The sequence below is a fragment of the Triturus cristatus genome, chromosome 2_2, assembly GCF_964204655.1.
Source record: "Triturus cristatus chromosome 2_2, aTriCri1.1, whole genome shotgun sequence".
NCBI lineage: Eukaryota > Metazoa > Chordata > Amphibia > Caudata > Salamandridae > Triturus > Triturus cristatus.
Genome location: NC_140582.1, coordinates 515370223 through 515394467, shown reverse-complemented (window position 1 = coordinate 515394467; position 24245 = coordinate 515370223). Strand labels below are relative to the sequence as shown.

Sequence of the window (24245 nt, the reverse complement as noted above, 5' to 3'; positions counted from 1 at the left end):
TCTATGAATACAGATTCAAGAGTAAACGTAGGAGTGTGTTATCGCTGGTGCCCGTGGGTAGCTATTTAACATATAGTTTCAAATTTTGACTGCGCTAATCTTAAAATCATTGCTAAAACGTAATGCTGCAATGTGGATTATTATCATCCACTCAAAGAAAATAATGTTGCTTCCCATAAATGATACCTACACCACCCTAAAAGGAGGGTAGTGTCCTCCAGATCCTCTGATGTATAGTCTACTGTCACAAATTACCACACGTTACAAAACTATTGCCTAATAAGAACAATTCATATTACCTCATTTTTAGTTTGTCTCAATGCAATATAAAATGTATCTATTCATGGCCAAATAAACATCACAGTATCTAAATCTGCTCCAATATAAATGTAGGATTTCATTTCAAGTTCAACTAATGCCAACTGGAATCCGAGCCAACACATATCTTACATTTGCATCTTGTACATACATGCAGCACTCATCACATTGCTGGTAACATTGATTCAATCTATGTAGTTTATTTGTTTTCATATTTTTCTTCAATGATGCAAGGAAATAGCAAATTGAAAGTGTTATGTGGAGGTACTGATGATGGACACCTCAGCGTTTTGGTAAAGGAAAACTAAGTACCTGTTATGATGCAGGGTAAAAACCCTTCCCTTGCATCACATTTGGAAAAACATCCCTCTGCTACCTTTGATGACATAGTCATTTTAAAAAAGGTAACAGGAATGTCTCCTCACGGCGCCTAATCCGTGAGCGCCATTTCCCACCTGTCTGAGGCATACCCATTGGTCCTCTTTTTGACGGCTCCCAGAGGAACACTGTTTGGTCCTCCGCCCCCCCTTCCACCCAATGAATTTCCACTAGCTCCTCCTTACCTCTACTTAGCTGTCCTAGGAACTATCACACACCCAGTCTCCAAGGATTTCCCATGAACCTACTATACCATGCCCGTTCCTCCAAGCTCTCTGATGAACTATTGTGCATACACTGCCCCTCCACTCCCCTCAGCAGCCTATGGTTTGTGGTGTATATCAAATCCACAACTAGGAGTTCAGATTATCCGGACGCTATCCCCCCCAAAGAATGCCTCACAGCATCCTAGGCGGAAATGACACTGAGGCAACCAGTTAGCTGAAAAAAAGAGAAAGCCATCCATAAAGTCATTCAATGTATGGAAAGGATTAATCTCTTCTAATGTAACAGACGAGAGGACTGCAGCCTACAAGACACAAATCTCCATTAGCAGTGGTCCCAAAAATGGGGATCATTCACTTAAGGAAAAACTGCTTAAAAAAGTAGAGACATGTCAAAATAAAAGGAAAGTGAGGTCCAGCTGTCAAAACAAACAAAATAAGTTCCACCACCTAAAGTGAAGATCTGAAAATAAAAGTATATGATTGACTAATAAGCAATCTATAGGCATTATAATAATCAGCTTTGGAAATAATGAAAATGGTCAAAATACTAGAATAGTCTTAAAATCGCGAGTAGGCTGAAAAATGGTTCTCCTTTGGATTAAGTGGTCATAGGAAGACACCATCAAGTCTATTTAGTGCAACGAAAAGGTTTACAGCTAAAAGTGCCTCATTAAGGAGACAGGGAACGGGGCCTAGGACAATAGGACGATAGGACGTAGGACAATACAAAAACAAAAGGAATAACCAACTAGCAGCACATCAATGGAGGAGAGGCTTGGAAGCAGACAATGAAGGTGTGGTGTTTAGAAGCTTACACTCGGGGGTGCAAGACCTGTTTGAGGAAGTAAGTCAAAAGAAGCCCAACATGAGAAGGGAGAAGTTTATATACCTCAACATTTCTAATTAAGGCAGAAATATAAACAGACCAACAAGTGCCCACTCTGACCCCATCAAGATGAAGTAATATTTGTTTCTCAAGTACATTCTGCAGAGGTGGTATAGCCAAAGGATAAAAAAAACAAAAAAACTGAAGCTCATCAGGTCATTATGAGCCGATATCATGAGGGGTTTTAATGAACCTCATGAAACAATCTACAAGCTCACAATAAACAAGAGCACCCGTCAGTAGTCTAAAGACACAAGCAGAGGTAAAAGAAAATTAGGGTAGACTTTTGGCATGATGAACAGGTTACTTAACTTGGGTAACGCTCTTTCTGTCGAATAATCCAACTGTTGATTCCTCACCCTTAGAATATTCTACAGGTGCCAGACTGCATCCAAAGCTATACTGCTGTGTGCCACTTAATGTCACCCTGCAGCACCGCCTGAGCTCCGTTCCACCCCGGAAATTATGGAGCAGAGCCTCATGTGAGCACATTTATGTCAGTTTCTTGCTTGACTCTTTCCATGCCCTCAGAAGCAGAACCTACAGCAATTGTTGGCACCGGTGTGCAGACCGGTTTAAAAGGTAAAAAGAGGCCATTTTACAGAAAGGGGAGGGAGAAAGACGGTGAGAAATCTAAAGTCAGATACAGTATCCACAAGACACAGGATTCCGGAAGGAAACTTGTTCTTCTGACGGATACTTTTAACTGCAGATTCCTCACTTTTAGAATAGATGTTTAGGGCCCGGTGGGCTCCACTGCGAGGCAAGGTGGTTACTGGAGGGTATGGTGACCTTGGACAAGCCCATTCGGCAGACCAAAGGTGTCTGTTCTGTGGCCCAGTGCTCTGTGGGGGGGGGGCGGGGGGGGGGATAGGTGGACAGGTGACAGACAGCACCATCTGAAACAGGTGATGAACGGGTTAGATAAACAATGTGCTAAATTTACTAATGACGATCGTTGCAACATGTTTATGAACTGTAGCAAGGATGTGGCACAATGGCCAGAGCTGCCAACTTTGGAACTGGGGAAACGGATTTGAGTCTCTGCATTAGCTAAACATCCTATGATTTTGGCCATATCACTTAATCTCCTCATACCTAAAAAGCAAACAAAAGAAAATAGTATGCTCTTATGTAATGCAACTGGTGCTCATGTAAAGTGATTCGATACCTTCTTGTGGAGCTCGCACTATATAATAAAAAATGCAAAGAAAAAACCTGTCTTGTTATATATAAATTTGGCAGTTGTTTACATAACATATTTATATGTGTAGGTTATGCATGATGTAAAATGATTTGCATGTATAAGGTGGAACTATGGCATACCTAAAATTCATAAGGATACGTTAGACCCTCCATTTCGTCCAATCGTGTCTACAATTGGATCTATTACAGAGCCCCTTTCAAAGTATACTGATCAAATACTTAGGCCTCATATTGCGAAGATTCCCTCTTACATCATGGACACCAGAGCCATGATCAATAAAGTTGAATGTCTTCCTTTTAATTACCATCAACACACATTAGTCACTCTTGATATAGAGTCTTTATATAGTAACATCCCGCAGCGTGAAGTCATTGAAGCAGTCACATGGTTCATTGAAACGTTTAACATACCATGTCCTAAAGATTTTCTTCTACAGAGCTTAGAAATTGTAGTTACAGAAAATACCTTTGAATTTGGGAATACACTATATAAACAGATCAAAGGAGTAAGTATGGGGGCATTTGTTGCCCCCTCGATTGCCAATATTTATATGGCACTTTTTGAGATGAAAAACATTCACAATAACATGGCACCATTCTTTGAATCAGTGACTCACTGGTCAAGATACATTGATGATATTTTTTTCATCTGGACAGATACTGAAGAGAACTTGATGGAATTTTTAGCTTGGCTAAATTCATGTGATCCTAACTTGAAATTCACCTCTCAATATAGTCAGAATCAAGTCGAATTTTTAGACATTACCATCCGCCATAAAAATGGCCTTTTGGAAGTAGACCTATTTGTGAAGCCGACAGCACAAAACACACTATTAGAGTATAACAGTTACCATCCGCGTGCACAAAAGGACAGTATTCCTTTCGGACAGTTTTTAAGACTGCGCCGTAATTGTTCTACTGTGATTGATTTTGATAGACAAGCCATCACCATGAAAGACAAATTTGGGGAAACATCCTTTACATCGCGGTGATTACACCGCGATGCATTTAGAACGCTGCCATTACAACGCAAGCGTTACATCGACTTGCACTGGAGGGCGCTATAACCTAAGGAATAGTAAGATTTACTATGCCAACACCTTCCCTAATGTATGTAGACTGGTGTTGGAATAGTAAATCTTACTACTCCTAAGTCCAGCGCCCTCCAGCGCAAGTCGTTGTAACGACTTGCGTTTTAAAAACTGCCATGTTACATACCGCGATCATTTTGATCGCGTTGTAGCATCACATATTACAAATTTGCTGCTAGAGGTTACCCCAACAGATTAATTCGAGAATCTTTTAAAAGAGCACGATTTTATGATTGAGATGTACTTTTGAAAGATAAAGTACCTTCTGCAACCAACCAGTTGGTATGTGTGACTAAACATTCTACTCTGAATGAAAGAGTAAGACAAATTGTCAACTCTAGTTGGCACAACCTAAACAGTGACCCTGAGGACCCACATAAACTTCCCAAGCCGATGTTTGCACATCGACGTAACAAAAATGTAAAAGATATCATAACTAGATCCAGATACACCGAGGAAACAGTCTTCATTCAAAAAACTATTGATGGAGATCTCCCCATTAAAGGAACATTTAAATGCTCTAAATGTAAAGCCTGTGATTTCGCCATAGCTAAAGACAGTTTTACCTTGAATGGCTATCAGATATCAGCCAAAAAGATGTTTAACTGCAAAACCACTAATGTGATTTATCTCTTAGTGTGCCCTTGTGGCCTGGGCTATGTGGGGGAAACTTCACGTGCCTTTCATGTCCGCCATACAGAAAATCGCTCAGCGATACATACAGCCAAACTCAATGCCCCACTGGTCAAACACTTCATAGAACACAAACACACTGCCAATGATGTACGGTGGTTCATTATAGAAAAAAATCGAAATCACCCAAGGAGAGAAAAGTGATGCTGTTCGAAAAGAACGTGAAGTGTTTTGGATTTTTGTCTTGGAAACTGTGAAATGGGGACTTAATGATATACCGTGGGAGGTGAACAACCTTTACAACGCAACTATTACAACGCACTACACTTACAACGCAATTTTTACAACGCAACATCCACTACAACGCATTCCATTACATCGCATGACACTACAACGCATTTTTTAAAACTACCTTTACATCGCATTCCATTACATCGCATACTACCTTTACAACGCATACCATTACAACGCATAATATTACATTAAAACCCCTACACTATCCAACACTTACCCTACTGTTGCACCCCCTGGAGTTAGAATAGTAATTTTTACCCCTATACTATCCAATACTTACCTTAAATGCAATTTAATATTATGCGTTGTAATGGTATGCATTGTAAAGGTAGTATGCGATGTAATGGAATGCGTTGTAAAGGTAGTTTTTAAAAATGCGTTGTAGTGTCATGCTATGTAATGGAATGCGTTGTAGTGGATGTTGCGTTGTAAAAAATGCGTTGTAAGTGCATGCGTTGTAAAAGTGTGCGTTGTAACGACATACATCCACCGTGGGAAAATGCTATCCGGTATCAGTGACATGATGCGGTATTACCCACATATTCAATGCTTATAAGTGCACTGTTTTCTGAGTAGTCCCTGTTTTTCCTGGATTTTTCTATATATTTCAAATCTTCCATATTTATATATGACACATATTCTATTATTGATCTGTACAGATAGATTACTTCTAATACTTAGTTTTATTTTATTCTTCGTGGTTATACATTTACTCAAAATGGAGTTATAATGTAATAGGACCTGCATATATATGAAGTGGTAATTATATCAGTCATACATCATGCCACCTCTATTTTAGGCACGTAGTCTTCCATTGCTCCGCGCAAGCAGGGCAATATAACAATTGCGGCCATTAATTTTATACCTCTTTAGAAGGGTATGCATTAATTATAAACTTTAAACTTTGTGTATAATTAAGAATTGTCAGTCGTGAAGATGTTAGGGCAATATGATACGATTGTACTGATTTAAGATTTTGATATTGTAGAAGAGAATTCTTCGTTACTCTTAAAAGATATGATAATCATCATTATTCATATTATGAGAGGTACACTAGTTAGGAGATACCCCTAATAGGCACCCGTGTCCCGGTCCCTTTCTCCATCCCTATGATCATGCTAGTTTGAACCTTTTTTCTATCTTTATTACTAACAGCCTGTGAGGTATAAGATAATCATGCTCTAAACGTGAGTTTTCACGATACGCTTAATTGGCAATTGTTTAAGCTCTCTAAACGGATATAGAACGCTCGTACCTGGCTTATACCAGCTGTGCCCGTATAGTATGCTGAGAGAGGAGACGTTGGTATTCTTTTCAGGTAAGGAATCTATGTTGGTAGTTATAATTTTGAATCGTAATCCATCAACATCATTACGTGAGGGCTATACGCCCTGACTAACTCTTTTTTGAGCAAGCAATGTTGATAGTTATAACTTCGAACCGTAATCTATCGACATCAGTTCGCGAGGGCCATACACCTTGACTAACTCCGTGTGATGAAGTAATGTTATAAATATCTATCGACCTCATTACGTGAGGGCTATACGCCTCGACAAACTTCGAGGAAGTATCTCCGTTTTACGGTAGGGTCGCAACATTATCAGTTTGCGGTCCTTCCGTTTGGTCTTACTACTGCACCTCGAGACTTCACCAAGGTGATGGCAGTGGTGGCAGCCCATCTCAGAAGATCGGGGGAATCTATCTATTCTTATAGGTGGTCTAAATTTGTTCTTTGGTGCGGAGAGAAGTCTATTGACCCTTTGAGGGCTCGTTTATCCAACATTCTTCAGTTTGCTCTTTCTCTTGCTCAGCAGGGCTTTGCTGTAGCTACTGTAAAGGGATATTTATCGGCTTTGTCGGCATTCCTTTGTTTGCAGGATCAGCCATCCTTGTGTAAGTCACCCATTGTATTGCGGTTCCTTAAGGGCCTTTCCAACAAATTCGTCTCTCTACAGTCTTAGAAACCGCAGGAGCTGAAAAGGGCTTACGCCATACCTCCATGACTGGTTCAGTGATGGCCTCATTAAATGTAAGTAAAGGCTCTGTCACGGTGGAGGGAGAATGCAGAACCTCAGTAAGGATGTTAGGTTTAAATTCAGCAGTTGGTAGCTGTAAATCCAAAAGCTCCACTGCTTTCCTAATGACCGTGTGGTAAGGAACCACATCTTTAGAGGGAGTATCAGTTGGAGGAGTAATCTCCCCTTCTGGTGACAAATCAAAGCCACTAGCCTCCTTCAGTTCCTCAAACAAGTCATTTGACTCCATAAGCTCACCTTCTTCCATCTCTTCAACCTGGTACCTTTGTTCCTCCAGAACCCTTTGTCCTTCTCGCCTGGACCTAATCCTCCGGACCGGCGCCGCAACCGACTCCGACGGAGCCGGAGCCGAACACGGATCGGGTGGAGCAACCGGAGTTGAACGAGGTCGAGCTGGAGCCGGAGAAGATGGAAGCGGCGTCGACGTCCTCAGCACCGGGAAATGCCAAGACGGCGTCGCTGGGAAAAATGGCATAAATGGAGCCTGAGCGTAGGCTTGGGGAACCCCCAGATTAAAATCCATTGGACCCATGGGACCTGAAGGAGCTCCAGAGGGGTACATCACTCTCGTGAAGACGCCATACACTGCATTTAAATAAAGTGATGGGTCTTGACCCGGGCCTGGAAAGGGAGGATAAGGCTCAGATTGAGGCATTACCGGACTTGGGCCAATCGGCGCCGACGGTGGAGCCAGCGGAGTCGAAGACTCATCAGGAGCCGGGGCTTCTTCAACCGCAGCCAGAGAATGCGTTGGTGATGGAGCCGGAGCCGGAGAGTGCTCCGGTGAAGCCGCAGGCGAGGTCAGGCAAACAGGAGAAGCAGGATTTGAGACAGGAGAGGGAGAAACATAGTCCTTACGACGTCTCCTTATCCGAACGGCGTCGAGAGCCATGCCGCTTCTTCTTTTTATGCTTCTTGGACTTAGAAGCATGACTCAACGTCGACTTCGACCCCGACCTCAAGCGTCTTCGACCTCCCTTCTCTTTTTTCATCCTCGCTATAAATAACTTAGCTTCTCTTTCTTTTAGGGCCTTTGGATTCATCTTGTGGCAGCAAGAGCATCCCTCGACGTCGTGATCCGACGACAGGCACCAGACACAGTCCTCGTGTGGATCCGGGATGGACATGTGCTTACCGCACTCCCTACACGGCTTGAATCCAGACTTCTTCGTCGACATCTTTGAACAAGAAGCAAGAAGAAAGAGAATCACCAGCAGAAACACAAAGTAACTAGCCAAAGCTACGGAGAGTCCCAGAAAACCGATAGCGTCGACGGCGCGGAAAAAAAGGAACTGACGTCATCACACCGACGAGGTCCTCTTATGGATCCAGTGACGTCCGCGGAGCCGCGAGCGGAGCCATGCTTCTGTGAGGTCGTCCTCGTTGGGCTTGGAGAGCTGCAAAAGTTTCCAAATGTTGCTGGCGCAGGGGATATTCACAAGGTGAGGAATCCATTGGCAGATGTATCCATCAGAAAATGTTATATACATCAAATTTATAGGCTGGCACTAGTGTCCTTGCTAGTCTATCTATTCATACTGTTTATAGTGCATGGATACAACCTCTCTTGGTCAACGATTAATACAGGCACTATACAGTGACTAGGGAAGTTAAGATTACGTCCTATGAAGGCTTGGATGTATAGACATTTATCTTTCCACATACGGACATTCTGTTTTACTATACTTCTTGTTTTTTGTATCTCTTCGTTAGAAGCGCTGTTCTACATCTGGGAATGATTGCTTGGTTGTGAGGTATAATATCATCTTATAAATCGTCTCCGTTCGAGTCATCCAAACTCGAGGTACTTTTCTTATCTTATTTTTCATCCATAATATCGAATTAGTCGCTCATCAGAACCAATACTCTAGTCTAAGATATCCCCTTTGGAACGTTTTATTTTCTTTATTCCATGGATTCCTTTTTTCTGACACTGTATACGCAATTTCACCTGAAAAAAACTATTGGATGTTGACGTTAGTCACTGGATCTATACCGACTGAATGTAAGCTACCGTTTTTGAAAAAAACCTAAGGTATTGCTATGCAACCCGGTTAAACTTCCAGAGACTCAAATTTCTTTCCATGTTAGTTTTATCTACTAATATACAAAAACGCATACGCCATTTTGTATCCGCAGTGTCAGCCCTTTCCTTTCCCGCGATAAAAACTCTCAGTATTCAATGGAAATCTATATACATCCCACAAATTAAATAGGTAATTAGTTAAATTACAAATTAAATGTACACAATAACTAAGTATAGACAAATCAAGTATATAATTTCTCTTATTTTTGTATAATAGGTAATTGATTTACCTTCGGTCCCGATATTCTCAAATTGGGCCTGGTTCCCTTTTCATTATCCGTATGCTGATTTATTAACTTAGGTAAGCAAACATTTTTGGGAGATAGTAGATTCAAACACTCTGGGCTTTATTAGTTTATTTTCCTATCTTTATCTTTTATGTTATATCTTAAGTGCTAGATGGATACTCTTAAACATCTAGTTTCTTGGGCTTTATCTTCTTCCTCCTTGGCACTTTTTCTGAATATATTACAATTCACATGCTACATTTCTTGTCACTGGGGTATAAGGTGGTATATCTTTCTCAATTAGATCTATCTGATGACACTTTTTTGATTATTTGCACTATTTTGTATCAATTTCTTGACACGCTATATAAATATTATTAGGTCGGCTGGATGAGTCATTAGATTAAATTTCGGCACAGAATTTAAATATTGTTAAAATTAAAAATTGCCATCCATGCTTCTTGTTTGTGGATATTCTAGGCTCCTTGAGACTCAGTGCACTTGTATATATGTATTTGTGTTATATATATATATAATCGTTTTATGGTTATGTTGTGGCTGTCCTGAAGAAGGCATTTCAAAGCCGAAACACCCGTAGACAATTTGAGAACTTATCCAACATTTAGCCACTGTATTTTTACCTATTATATGTTGAATTTGTGTGTCATGTCATTGTCCTAATTGTAACATATTCAATTTAGAATTATGTGTTTGTATTTAGATTGTATTGACACTATGTATGATCAATTATCTTTAGATTTTTTAACAAATTTATATCAATAAAGAGGAAAAAACCTTTTAATTATGTGTTTAGTGCACTGTAGTCTACGAATATATCAATGAGCTGCTTGTAGGTCGCTCCATGACTAATTAAATGCCTAGGTTTTGTTTCAAACTTGTATTTTCCCTGTCCTAGGATTTATAGTATCTTGCAGGGGGTCCCTTTTTGCGTCTCAATTTTTTTTTTTTAAGGTGTAACAGTACTTCATAGCACTGAATGTACTACTGTAGTAGGTACAAACAGGTGTCCTGTATGAGGTTGTAAGTATTTATCTTACGTACAATGAGGTGATGTGCTAAAAAGCTTTCTCAATGATGTTTTCAAATGCTAATTATTGTTCCTGGATGTGCTTAATTGTCACACTGCTTTGCAATTGCTAGTAAAGCAGTCTTAACAAACACCAGAGTTGCTTTTTGCAGTGAGACAAGTACCAGGAACCTCTTAAGTATATGTGGCCTGTTTGAAAGTTAAAGTGCTCTAGAAAGACTGTTAAATGTCACATTCCTTTTCACTAAAATAATTTCTTTCACAGGTTTCCATCCACAGATTGCAACCTATCACAACAGATTTCCACCTTCTAGATCCATAAAACCATGCATGAAAATTTGACCTTGACTTTTAACTTGATTTTTCCCTCCCTTATCAATATTGAATGCCCCTCTCCTTCCCTTATACATGCCTCTTGTGTACATAGACTACTTTACATTGCATGCCTGTCTCAAATTCTGATTCTATGAAACAATAACCCTGCAACCTAGCAATATCTATTCATTCCATCAACCCCTTGCTTCTCACATAACCCCCTCTAATGAGCACACCCAGGTCATTAAGTACTACAAGGAAACTTGAGTAAAAGCATGAAATGGTTTATTTGAGAGCACAAGCCTAATCCCAATAACCATTGGATTGACCACTACCTTTGGACTCCCGGGTAAAGTGCTTCTCACTGTAAAGCGCTTTAACACCTCGTCAGTGGTAGTACGTGCTATATAAATGCAATTTCAATTCAAATTCATACCAAAGCAGTACTATCCAAAGGCGAAAAATAGGTCTGCATAGGCGAAATGTCCTTCATGACAGACCTGGTTGTGAAGGCAGTAGTGCTTCGAGAAGGTATGCTCCAATACCCACATCACCGCCTTGCAGATGTCAAGGACAGGCACTCAGTAAGCCAATACAGTGGTAGCAGCATTAGCCCTGGTGGAACATGCTCTTGGGTTCTTTCGGAGGCTACATTTTGGCCAGATCTTGTGACAGAGGACTATCCACCTTAGAGCTCTCTTCTGCACAGCTTTCCCATTTTTCGCCCAGGTAAACAGAGAAACAACTGATTATCTGCACGGTGTTCTTAGGTACAATCGATGTAAAGGGGGCTAACTAATGGAGTCTCGACTCCTCATTCTAGGAGTGAGAAGGAGCAAGGAACACTGGGAGAATTTTGGATTTCCCAACATGGAAACCACTCGCAACGTTTGGCACCAGCTTGTCCAGAAAGAAGGTGGTGTAGAGTGGTTACTCTGTCAATGCATGAAGCTTACTCATGCCACAAGCTAAATTGATCGCAATGCAGAAGACATTCTTTCACAGTCAGAGGATGCAACAAGAAGCTGTGTATCGGCTCAAAGGGCATACATATGAGAAATATCAACACCAATTAAGGTCCAGTGTGGCATCACAAATAGCTTGTAAGAGAACATGTGTGTCAAAACTTTAAGAAACCACATCAAAAGAGGTGACTTAAACAATGGCAGTTGGTTCTGCAAACACAAGAAAGGACAAAAGAGCCGACAAAAAACATTTATAGTGCCTACTGTAAGGTCTTGCTTGGCTAAAGACTACAATAAAGCACCAAGCTTGTCTTGTAAAGACTCTGTCAGCAAGGTTAGCATCCACACATTAGGGTGGCAGATCAAACAATGAATACTACCACCGCTGTAGCTCCACGCATGGAGATACCGATTTTGCAGGTTTGGGTGTTCTGCTGTTGCAACAGAAGATCCTATTGAAACAGTAGCATGTTTGAAGGGTAGATGCTCATGACGAGAAGTCCTGGATATCACACTCTCCTGGCCCTATCCAGAACACTTAAGATGACTTGGGCCAGTCATTCCTGACTTTTTACAGAGCAGGAGGGGAAGGGGGGAGGGGGGGCAGGCGCATAAGAGTCATGTATTCCATTACAGCCGAAAAGCATCACCTAGCGAGTGTCTTCATGGAAACTCCAATGTGAAAAATGTATGACAATGCTTATTCTTCACGGTGGCAAAAAAAATCTAGCCAGGGTTCTCCCCATTGCTGGAAGATGCTCTGCTACTACTTGGTAAGTAGACGCCATTTGTGAGCTGCCAGGCGTGGCCTGCTCAGCTAGTCTACCCTGGCATTTTATCATCCCGCCAGATGGGCAGTCAAGAAAATGTCCTTATACTCCAGCCCAGAGGCGGTGGTGCTCTTCGTGAGAACCTGCACTTAGTGGACAAGAGGAAGGCCTTCAATGCTGGAGGAATGACCCACAACTCCAACAGACTGATATGGAGCCAGGATTTCCCAGAAGACCAGAGTACTCTGATCTCCACTTCAGCCCCCACATGAGCTCCCCAAAAACAGGAGTGATGCATTTGTCACCACCTTCAGCTCTGGATAGGGAACAGCACTGGATCCTCCTCTGGTGATGGAGAACCCGGCATTGATGAGAAAGGGACTGGAGCAGGTCTTGGAACAGGAGTGGAAGTTGATAAAGAGCCCATAACAGGTCCAAGGTGTTCAGACAGCACTGAGGATGGATCCACCAGTGGGTATCTGACTGAGGGTCTCTGCAGATCCTTGGTGTTCAAAGGCACACCAGAGGGTACCGAAGAGTGCCAAATATCTACAACATGGACCTTTTTAAAGGCATTAAACTGCTGTTGCGTTGCCAATGGCCAGGGAAATTTGGGTGCACTGGGACCAACTGAGCAATTGCCTCCACTAACAGAGATCTGTAGGGAGACTGATTAACATTGTGACACCCTTGTACCTTCTCTTAAGTAGAGAGGGGCGGGATGAGATCAAGTCCTAGTTTGCTTTCTTGTGTTTAGGTTTGGACTTTGACTTATTGAAGGACTTCGTCTGTAAGGTAGTCTCTTTCAGGTTTACCTTGAAAGCGAGTCCATGTCCTGGACTTGGAGCGGGACTTATGCGAGGCCCATGTATTCTTCTTGTGCTCAGCAACATACAGCTTTACTTTTCAGCCCTAGATCATCTTCAGGTAAATGAGCGTCCACTTGTTGGATGACTGAGTCGTGCCCCAAGCCCATACATCAGAGAGACACCTCGTGCACGTCTGGGACCAACATCTGCTTTCCATGGTCAAAGCATGGTTTGAAACTGGTAGTTTTCAGAGGGAACATCATTTCCTAGCACAGTGGAGTTGTGTGTTTTGAGTCACCGCAAGCCTGAGGAAATTGGGAGCGGAGCTTCAGATCTTCATCAATAGGCACAATAAGAAAAGAACTGACATCAGCACTCAGGGGTGCCACTTATATGTAAGCTCTGCTCCATCATTTCTGGTGGTGCGTAGTGAGTACGGAGGTGCATGGGGCCACCAAGCAGTGTGCAGAAGTATTGCTGGAAAACTTCTGCATCCACTATGGTGCCAGGAAAATATTCTAAATGTGAGGGCTCTGCGGTTGGAAGTATCCATGAGAAAAGCATTACTGTCTCATCTTTGGAAAAGCTTCAAAATTACTTGTTGAAAATTGCTGGAACTGACCAAAAATAGTTGTAAGGCGGCAATTAGGTGTGCCTGGGGATGGCATTGATTGGGAAATTCTAAAACAAAAATAACGAAAAAGTAAAAAAACTCACGTAAGGCACAGGGGTATTGACTTAAAGCAGGGGTACTCACAAACTTTCTCTCGGGGGCCAAATTTACAGTGTGGTTTGTGGCCGAGGGCCGCAACGGTGGGGGCGGGGTCAGTGGGGGAGGGGGCGAGGCTAGAGCAAAAAAAAAACTGTGACCATGAGGTTGAACACAGGCCCCTGCAGCAGACGCCTTCGTCCACTGAGCCACCAGACCCGGCATTCACACATCTCTATCTATCTATCTATCTATCTATCTATCTATCTATCTATCTATCTATCTATCTATCTATCTATCTATCTAGCTCTGTCTCCCTCCCTCCCTCTATCACTCTCCCTCTATCACTCTCCCTCTCTCTGTCTCCCTCTCTCTGTCTATTTCTCTCTCTCTATCTATTTCTCTCTCTCTCTCTCTCTCTCCCTCTGTCTCCCTTTCTCTCTCCCTCCCTCTGTCTCACTCACTCTGTCTCCCGCCCTCTCTCTGTCTCAGTACCTCCCTCCCTCCCTCCCACCCTCTCCCTCTGTGTCTCCCTCTGTGTCTCCCTCCCTCTGTGTCTCCCTCCCTCTGTGTCTCCCTCCCTCTGTGTCTCCCTCCCTCTGTGTCTCCCTCCCTCTGTGTCTCCCTCTTGTCTCCTTCCCTCTTGTCTGTCTGTCTCCCTCCCTCTTGTCTGTCTGTCTCCCTCCCTCTTGTCTCCTTCCCTCTTGTCTGTCTGTCTCCCTCCCTCTTGTCTGTCTGTCTCCCTCCCTCTTGTCTTCTTCCCTCTCTCTTGTCTTCTTCCCTCTCTCTGTCTCCCTCCCTCTCTCTCTGTCTCCCTCCCTCTCTCTCTGTCTCCCTCCCTCTCTCTCTGTCTCCCTCCCTCCCTCTCGGTCTCCCTCCCTGAAGGACCACACAGTCTTAAGCATTCCACAAAGTAGCTTGGCAGGGCCATCGTTAAAAAACAGTGCCCTATTACTGGACTTATGGCCGGAGCAAGCCTCCAGTCTCATTGAACCAATTACTTTGGGAAACTAGAAAAGTAAGGGGCTCCCCGTTCTTTTGTCCAGCTTCTTCCTGACAACTGGGACTTTAAGTGCTCAAAGTGTTAGTGTGTTCCCTAGGGCTTCAACAGGGTTGTTCTTCTCAAGCCCCGTCATCGAGTTGGGAGTCCCACAGTAACCAGAAACAGCAGTGTAGTGTCGAACAGAGTTTGAAAAAGATGTACACGTTGTCACTTTCGTAGCCTGCCCAACATATTCAAAATGACCCAAGCGTAGGCCAGAGGCATAGGGTCAGAGTGAACAGCATTCGCCTCCCTAACTTCTGTCTCAGAGACCCGATAAGCTCTGGTCAAATATCTTCCGATTAATCTTTTTTTCTTAAATGTCTCGTTAGGATTCTCGGTCTCGGAGGTATTCTTTTTCACCTTTCTCTTAGGTTGTCTGTTTAGCTCACAGGACATTTTGCTCCTAATATTTCCTTCTACATGTCTCTCTAGCCCCCAAGAGTAGTGCCTTCCTTAAGACTGTTAAAGATGTGGTGGTCTTTTGGTGGGAGGCAAATTTTGAGGCCCTTTTGAAAACATTTAGCGCTTCGATTACCAATTTTCTGATCCTGACTTCTGGAAACGAAGTCGACAGTTTGCAAGAGTTCCTGAATTTAGGACTGTGTGCCCTTTCAGTTGTACACCTGCACCCCCCCCCCCCTGTCCGTCACCTCACCCCGCGCTGAGTCAGCTTCCCTGGAACCCAAACCGCCGCCGCACCCAAGTACTTCACAGGTCTTTTAAAGGCCAAGTCACTTGTTAATGAGGCTTTGTTGTATTTCATCTCTTCTTAGCGCCCCTGCATCTCCCCTCATTCAGAGGGGAGAGGCAGGGGCGCTAAGAAGAGGTGAAATACAACAAAGCCTCATTAACAAGTGACTTGGATTTTAAAAGAATCGCCCGCCCGGTCCGCGCTGCTGCAACCGGCGGTGCTTGCACAGGTACGATGTCTGCAAGGTCCGCGGGCCGCCAGGGAAGGCTTGCAGGGCCGCTGGCGGCCCGCGGGCCGTACTAGGAGTACCCGTGACTTAAAGTCAAGATAGGAGATAGGGACCCCAAAATAATTTTTGTGGCAAATGGATATAATTAAGATTCTTTTTAGACTAAAATGCAAGAATATGCCATTTGGCACACATGTAATTTGCTTGTATGTTTTCTTCACCGATCTAATTTTGATTTCAAATCCCATTATCTGCATAAGAATGATTTAGTGTTTTTTCTTTGAGACTGCATTTTGTTAGGGTGCATTTTAGTGATTTCAATCATATCTCATTCAAGTTGCAACCGAAAGACTGTGCGAGACAGATTTCTCTTCTATTACGATTCATCTCTTAATATATACAATTATTTAAAAAAAATATCAATCATTTCAACATACTTACCATCCTCAAAAATGGCCCCGACTTGAAATGATAGTTCAGTAGCGTGTTCTGCTTCACATGGATAAACTGCTCTTGCCTTCTTGTTGCCAACACTAAAATGTAGAAATTATTGTAAACAAAAAGAAATCTTTTTTTCCCAAAATGTTGATTTTTAATGTCCCTTGTGCATACAGGAACAAAAAACTTGAATCACAATCACAGGCGATCTCCAGGAAATACCACTTGTTACGGTCCCATTCTGACCCCCTTCAGAGAAGTTCAATTGTTTTGAAGATGACCATCTGAATTGATTTGAATTTGTATTTATTAAGCGCAACATGCTCATGGAAGATTTTCTTGGTGCTAAAACCTGATTATAACTGAAAACAGTAAAAGTGGTGAAGATAGTGGAAACCTTAGAGTTTCAATTTTGTTTAGAAAGAAGCAGATTAATCCATAACTTTGCCCCAATTACGATTCAGGAGCTACCACCCCATCTAACTTGGCGAAACCTGGGTGGTTAGTTGATCTTAAAGATCTAGTCAGAACATAATAACACATCTTATACTGCTCTATGAATAGGGAGATGTCCATCATCATGCTGTCCACAGAATCTGCTGGAGTGGGTTGCGTTACCATAGGTTTTTGACCTACACAACATAACTTTCTGCACTGATTTCACCTATTCAGACTTTACTTTTGCAAGTCACTTAGGTTTCAACTAATGCATGGTTTATTTAAAGCTACATTGTTGGTTTTACAATCATCGAAAACAGAACTGTCCATGGACCAGCTTCATTTGGGAAACCATTGTAGATTTAGTCACACAAAATCCGATCAGCACATGGTTACTAGTGAACTTCCTATAAGCATAAACGGGGTAGATAAAACACTGTTGTTTATAGTGATGGCCAGGAAGAATGTCATCTAAAGATCAAACAGCCCTCAATTTCTCAGTGACTCGTGATTATAAGTTCTTAAAGACTTTAGTCTTTTTCAAGAATCAAGGCGGATTATACTCAAATTCTTTGAGGTATGAGCAAGATAAGACACTTTCTCAATTTGAGGGAGTGTTAAATGTGACAGGAGCAACTAGTGATCTAGATGCAGCCTTCCATTGGAATATGTCCCTGCCACCATTTTATGTACTTCCTTTCCCCCCATCTGCGATAAATCAAGGTTCACGTTTATTTACACCTCTGCCTTCAGAAGAATAGGGATATGGAGTGTGTTTTAGAGGTTGTTCACACTCCTCTTGCTGAATTATTAAGTTTTCGATGTGAATTGATTTTAATGTGCTAGAGTTTATAAACTATTAATGAACGAAATCCAAAAGGCTGTTTCTAACCAGTAACATCTTCCACTTTTATTGCAAGCGACACAAGACCTCGGAGCAATGAATAACAACCCTTGTGTTGGTCATGGAAGGTCTTGGTACTGAAATCTAGGTAACCATTCCCAGGCCTACACTACTTGTTAGTAACAAAAGTGAATACACATGCTGTGTATACACACAAATGTGATATACAAGTGCATAATGTATGTAATGCATATATAAATTCAGCATTTAAATTCAGACTGGAATTGAATTAGTGGGCTTACTTAACGTAGAGTTTCGAGAGGGACTGGGATCAATGACCAGTGAACCATAAATCAAGTTTGGTTGACATCCACAAAAAAGTAACTTTTTGACATTCACAAACATTGATGAATATACTTCCTACAATTACCATAGCGCATAATTTACACCCAAATTGTTCCCATGTTAAATATCACCAAAGGAGTGGGGAATGAGGAAATACACCGAAGCACCTAGATTTGTCAGAATATGAGCAGGCGCAACATTGTTACAGGAAACACGCTATAGTAAAAGTTCCATATTTTCTCTTTGATCTTGAACTTACGGGTTATTCGCACTTTGTACATGATGTATATGGACAGTTCGATAAAATAGGGGTAAATGTCCATTGCAGATGTATGCCATACATATTCATATGCGGATTACTACATCCATGTACTGCACACTAATCAAATGCGAATGTAGGTAATTAGCAAAAATATGTAATGTGATGTGTCAACTGCATTTATTACACATCTTTAGCTACACCCATTGGATTGGACTTTTATCGCATAGGGAGATTTGAGGGTAAAAGTGGTATTTTTAATGCCACTATTACTTTTTTTTATGATAAAAATGTGTAAAATGTATTGTAATTCAGTCCTTAATTTGTGAAAGAAAGAGTGCAGATGCTTGAAGATCTGCTCAGAAGCTGTTCCTGCTTTCTGTTTGTGATGGTTTTGCAGTCCTTTTCTTACTCCGTCTTTCCGATCTGTGAGTTTTTCCTTCTCTTGCATTAGGCAAAAATCCATACAGAAAAATAAGTGCTGGACCCCAAAAATATGTGCTGGTGCCCTCCACCGACAACCACCAACTCAATATTAAGCACTGGCAATGCTGGATATTAAGTAAGGAGTTGATGAAAAAAATATGCTTTCAGAAACTACAATCTTAGCAACTATCTTGAAACCAAAAACTTTTCAATTAAGTGGAAACTCTAAGTTCTCATGTTATATACTTAAAAGGTATTTTTCCTTTGGAAGATAAAACAGTTCTAGGGTGAAATGTTATCCCTTTGATTGAGTGACCCAATGTTTGCATTTCTATGAAAACTTTACTGATCTTAGAGGAGCTTTCAGCTAGTTCCTTTCATCCAATGGTCTATTATTGTGTCATTAACAGTTTTCTTACACCCACTACAGAATGGAGCAGTGGGTCAGCCCACTTACGCCATTGGCTAACTTTACAGCTAATGACAGCGTTCTTCTCTATTACAAGAAGCACATCCACAGACAAAGTAGTTCCAGTAAGTTCCAGGGATACTATGGCAATGTGTGCTTTTTGCAACGGAATATAATTTTTTTTGCCTTATCTCAATATTTTTTGTTAGTTTGAAGAGTGCCTGGCAGCCTTCCCACCAATAAAGCTTTTCAAAAATCATGACAAAACACGCATTGGTAAAGCCAAACAGCTGGTGCTCAATCCAAGGCTTTTTGGCTTTGCAAGTTTTGTTCTGTTTGAGGTGACTAAGGTTCGAACATATAACACAGAACGTCACTGAGTAATGCATTAACTTTAGATAGAATAAGTTGGATGCAGTGAGCGGGGACAGCCTGTTTCTGACTGGCACAGTCAAGGAAAAGGCTTTGAACAGTGACTGATGTTTATGGGAGACTCAGGGGACATTTATTTTAGACAATAGAGAAGCACACAATAGATTGCAGAGAATGAAAACAGGTATAAAGATGGACTGCAAGTGTCATGAAAAGGGATTCATTTAGTTATTTCGGAGCTTCTGCCAAAATACCTCACAACTGTACTGTTCATTGAGTGCACATTTTATCAGCACCGCATAATGCCAAATTCGGTTCCCATCAAGATGTTCAACACAAGGCATCTGCTTTTACAAGACAAAACCATTTCAATTTGTTATGCCAACCTTTTTATATGTACTGTCTGACAGCATTCAGCTAGACACTTGAACAGGTTCCACAGATGCTAATGGCGCTGTTCTGAAATGCATCCTTCAACATGTGCTAACCCCACGGGCTCCTGCAAATGCTCTCTACTGGAACAGTGTATGAATCTAAAGAGAAGGGAGCTCGGGTTCATGTGTATAGAAATATGTTTGGGAGGAGTGGAGAGAGACGCACATCAAGGTGTCACTGCTTTCAGCGAATGCCGTATGGCTGTTTCAGTCGCACCACTACTGGCTCACATTACTTCCATACCAAGTTAGGCAGAATGGATGTTACATCACTGTGTGACATCAGAGAAAGTGACATAACTGTGTATGACTTCACAGGAAGTGACATCACGGCACGTGACATCGCATGTGGCATCATGGGAAGTGGCATCACAACCCAAGACCTCACAGGAAGTGACATCAGATGTTAAGACCTCAGATATGTTTAGCAGGCCTATCATGAGTACATTTGAGTGCATTACAATATTTAAATAATGTGATTTTGCATTGGAGTTGGCTAAAATATTGATGCAACCCAGATGCAAAATTTAGGCCTCAACTTATACATTTTGTTTTTTTAATTCTGTCACTAAGAAATCAGCAACAAGGAGAAACATGGCAGTAAATCTGTTCTGCTTAATTGGTTGCAATGTCTGTATTAAAAATATCTTATGGGGCTAATGCACCTGCTGCAGAGATCTTTGTGTGCCAGTTAAATCTCAGAGAATAGTAATGGCAGGATAACTCTGGAGTATAATGTATTTGCTGGAGAGATCAGTGTTTCTCCTAGTCCTAGTTTTGAATCAAAGTAGGATATACGTTTAACGTGTCTCTTGCAAAGCACATTATGTAACACACAGATGACAGATTTTTATTTTATGAAAATAGGTAAGTGGGTTGCTGCTTTTAAGATAGAGGTCCTTTTGTTACTTACAGTTCATAAATTGTAATCCCTCGAATATAGCACAGTGAGGTATGAAGGACATGAGGCTCCTACACCTTGTAACCATCACTATTTTATGTAACACATCCTTTATATTGATGTACACACATATGATTTATTGTCAATGTATAATCTGTATGTGTGATGTAAAGTGCAGGTGGCGACTGTGGTTGGGACCTGCACAGGTCTCCTGGGGCAGCGCCAGAAATTAGTTCCTATTCTTTTGTTACAACTATGCGAAGAGTGGTTGCTGCATTGATCATGTTACTGTTGAATTATGGCAATGCTTTGTACATTGGCCTCCTCAATAATCTGCGGGGTAAACTCTAAGTGGTTATGAATGATTCCACAAGACTAATGTTCAAGCTACCACAGGAGCGCATGCTAGGTCACTGCTGCAACAATTGCATTGGCTGCCAGTCAAACAGAGGGCCAGGTTCAGAGGCCTGTGCATTGTGCACAAGACATTGTATGGCACAGTACCAGCCTATATTGAGGAAGGTAAACAGTCTAAATATCGAGTTTTTTATTTCGACCTAAAAGAATATCGAGTTGGAAATATCGTAGGGACATAATATCGAAGTCAAGAATGTCGACGACTAGAATATCGACCTGAAGGTAAGAAATATCGTTATTGTTAATATTGAAGTTAGTAATATCGATAGCAAAAATATCGATGTTACTAATACTGATATTAATATTAGTGTTATTTCTTTTAATGTGTATTTTAGATGTTTGTTTTTATATTTTTTGTGAATTATTGTACTAGTTTTAGAATATATGTATTAGATTTTTAGAAGTTAGTAATAATTTTTTTAAGCAAATTGTGCATTTTTGTACTGTAACGGGTTGTAGGTTTATTGGGGAATAGGGTGGGAAGTAATTTAATTATAGTAAATTATTAAAAGTTTTTTAAGGAATTTGTAATTCTTTTTAAATAAATTTTGTATTTTAGTTCTGTAGCGGGTTGTGGATTTATAGGGGATAGGGTGGGAATTAATTTAATTGTAATTACGTAATTTTTATTTATTGGTATTGATAACTTTATGTTAAATAATTAATTGGTAATTCATTTTTATTAATTGGTAATTCATGTTTATTAATTGATTAATTGGTAATTAAATTAAGTGCATTAATTTATTATTGAAGTGTGTTGTGAGGTTTTAGAGAAATAGGGTGGGAAGTAATTTAATTGTAATTAAGTAATTATTTTAGTGTCGAGTATTGATATTTAATTTACTGTTAATTATTAATTGGTAATAACACTAATAATTAATCGTTTTTGGGGAAATTAATTTATTGTTCATTAATTAATAATTGGTAATTAAATTTGACTAATTATGATTTATTTGTATTTATCAATAATTAATTGTTAATTATTAATTGCTACGTGTTTTGTAATAATTATTGTTTTTTGGTATTGAAAATTATTATTTGGAAATACATTTTTAATACTTATTAATTGTATTTATCTTCAATGTAATTGTTAATTGGTAATTTTTTAAAGTAATTACTTATCGGTAGTGTTAATTTAATAATTAAATTATTATTGGAAAAAAATATATTTATATATTTTAATTATGAGTAAGTTATTTCAACCCCTACGCTATCCAACACTTTCCCTACTGTTGCACCCTCTGGAGTTGGAATAGTAATTTTAACCCCTACGCTATCCAACACTTTCCCTACTGTTGCACCCTCTGGAGTTGGAATAGTAATTTTAACCCCTACGCTATCCAACACCTTCCCTTCTGTTGCACTCTTTGGAGTTGGAATAGTAATGTTTACCCCTACGCTATCCAACACTTTCCCTACTGTTGCACCCTCTGGAGTTGGAATAATAATTTTAACCCCTACGCTATCCAACACTTTCCCTACTGTTGCACCCTCTGGAGTTAGAATAGTAATTTTTACCTCTACGCTATCCAACATTTCCCTACTGTTGCACCCTCTGGTGTTGGAATAGTAACTTTAACCCCTACGCTATCCAACACTTTCCCTACTGTTGCACCCTCTGGTGTTGGAATGGTATCTTTAACCCCTACGCTATCCAACACTTTCCCTACTGTTGCACCCTCTGGAGTTGGAATAGTAATTTTAACCCCTACGCTATCCAACACTTTCCCTACTGTTGCACTCTCTGGAGTTGGAATAGTAATTTTTACCCCTACCCTATCCAATATTTACTGTTTTAGGTAATGCATTGTATAATGATTATGTTTTTTTTTTAGAATTTGTTAAATATAGTTTTTTTATTTGTATTTATATTATTGTATATGTATATTGTGAATGTATATATTTATAATTTATAAAATGTTTTTAACAATTTAAAAGTTATTATAATAATTAATTGTAAATATTATTAAGTATATATATTATATTTTAGATGTTTATTACATGACATGTATTACTTTTAATTTTAAACATATTTTTAACTATGTTTATTTTAATTATATGTATTATTTATTTAATTTTACATTATTTTTTTTTTTAAATTTTAAAACGATATTTTTGTCAATATTTTTTTCTCAATATTTTTGTACTTACCATAATGTAGATAGGACTTTGATATTTTTGACATTGATATTCCACATCCGATATTTTTGACGTCCATATATTCTGTCAGACATTCATTGAGGAAAGGCTGAGGCACTACGTGCCTGGGTGCGGTCTTCACTCCTCTGAGGCAATCTTGCTGACTTGTCCATGGTTTAATAAATCTACCTTGGGCGGTTGGGCATTTTCAGTTCTGATACCACATTTTTTTGTTTGAATTTTTATATTAGTGTTTTGCATACAACATTCCATAATGTACATCAAATATATCATCGATGAAGATTGGCTCATGGGGGCCGGGGGCTCTCCTTTTCCTCTTTGCCTGGGGCCTGTCTGTGGTGGCTCATGGCTCTTAATACGGCTCCTTCTGAGAGAGGTTATCCTGGTAGTAGTCGTCCCGGCACACTGACATGTGGGTGGGGGGGGCTGTATTATTTCAGGGGAGGGTTTGGGGACGGCGCATTGGTAGGTGGAAGTGGCCCAGATTGTATTTGGATGTGATTTTATAAGCGGATGGCGGCCACTGGCCAGATGAACATTGTGGATGTCAATTGTGTTTGAGTAATGCAATAAAAAATGTTTTTGCAAAAAAAAAAATATATATCATCGATGAATCACTTTTTACATCATTGTAAGGTATCATTACTGTTTACAAAGGGTGATTGCATTGGTTGACTAGTCCCTGGAACCCCTTGACCTTGCTAAGATCGTAAATCTACTACTGGTTTGTTCCAATGGGCTGTATTGTGCACCATTGCGACTGTACCGGTGTGTCACGTGATAGCTAGGGTTAGCTCGTTCTCCCCGTTTCGGTCTGTGTAGCTCTTCCCTTATGACGT

The 24245-nt window shown here is 40.5% G+C and overlaps 1 protein-coding gene across 2 annotated transcripts in view; it reads right to left on the bottom strand.

Annotated features, from left to right (window-relative positions):
* ARHGAP10 (Rho GTPase activating protein 10) overlaps positions 1 to 24245 on the bottom strand; it is a 1033471-nt gene that overhangs the window by 14631 nt on the left and 994595 nt on the right. For both annotated transcript variants that reach the window (XM_085641636.1, XM_085641637.1), the window contains exon 23: positions 16405 to 16496. In XM_085641636.1, coding sequence (XP_085497762.1) covers positions 16405 to 16496 — 92 coding nt within the window. The remainder of the gene's footprint in view (positions 1 to 16404; positions 16497 to 24245) is intronic.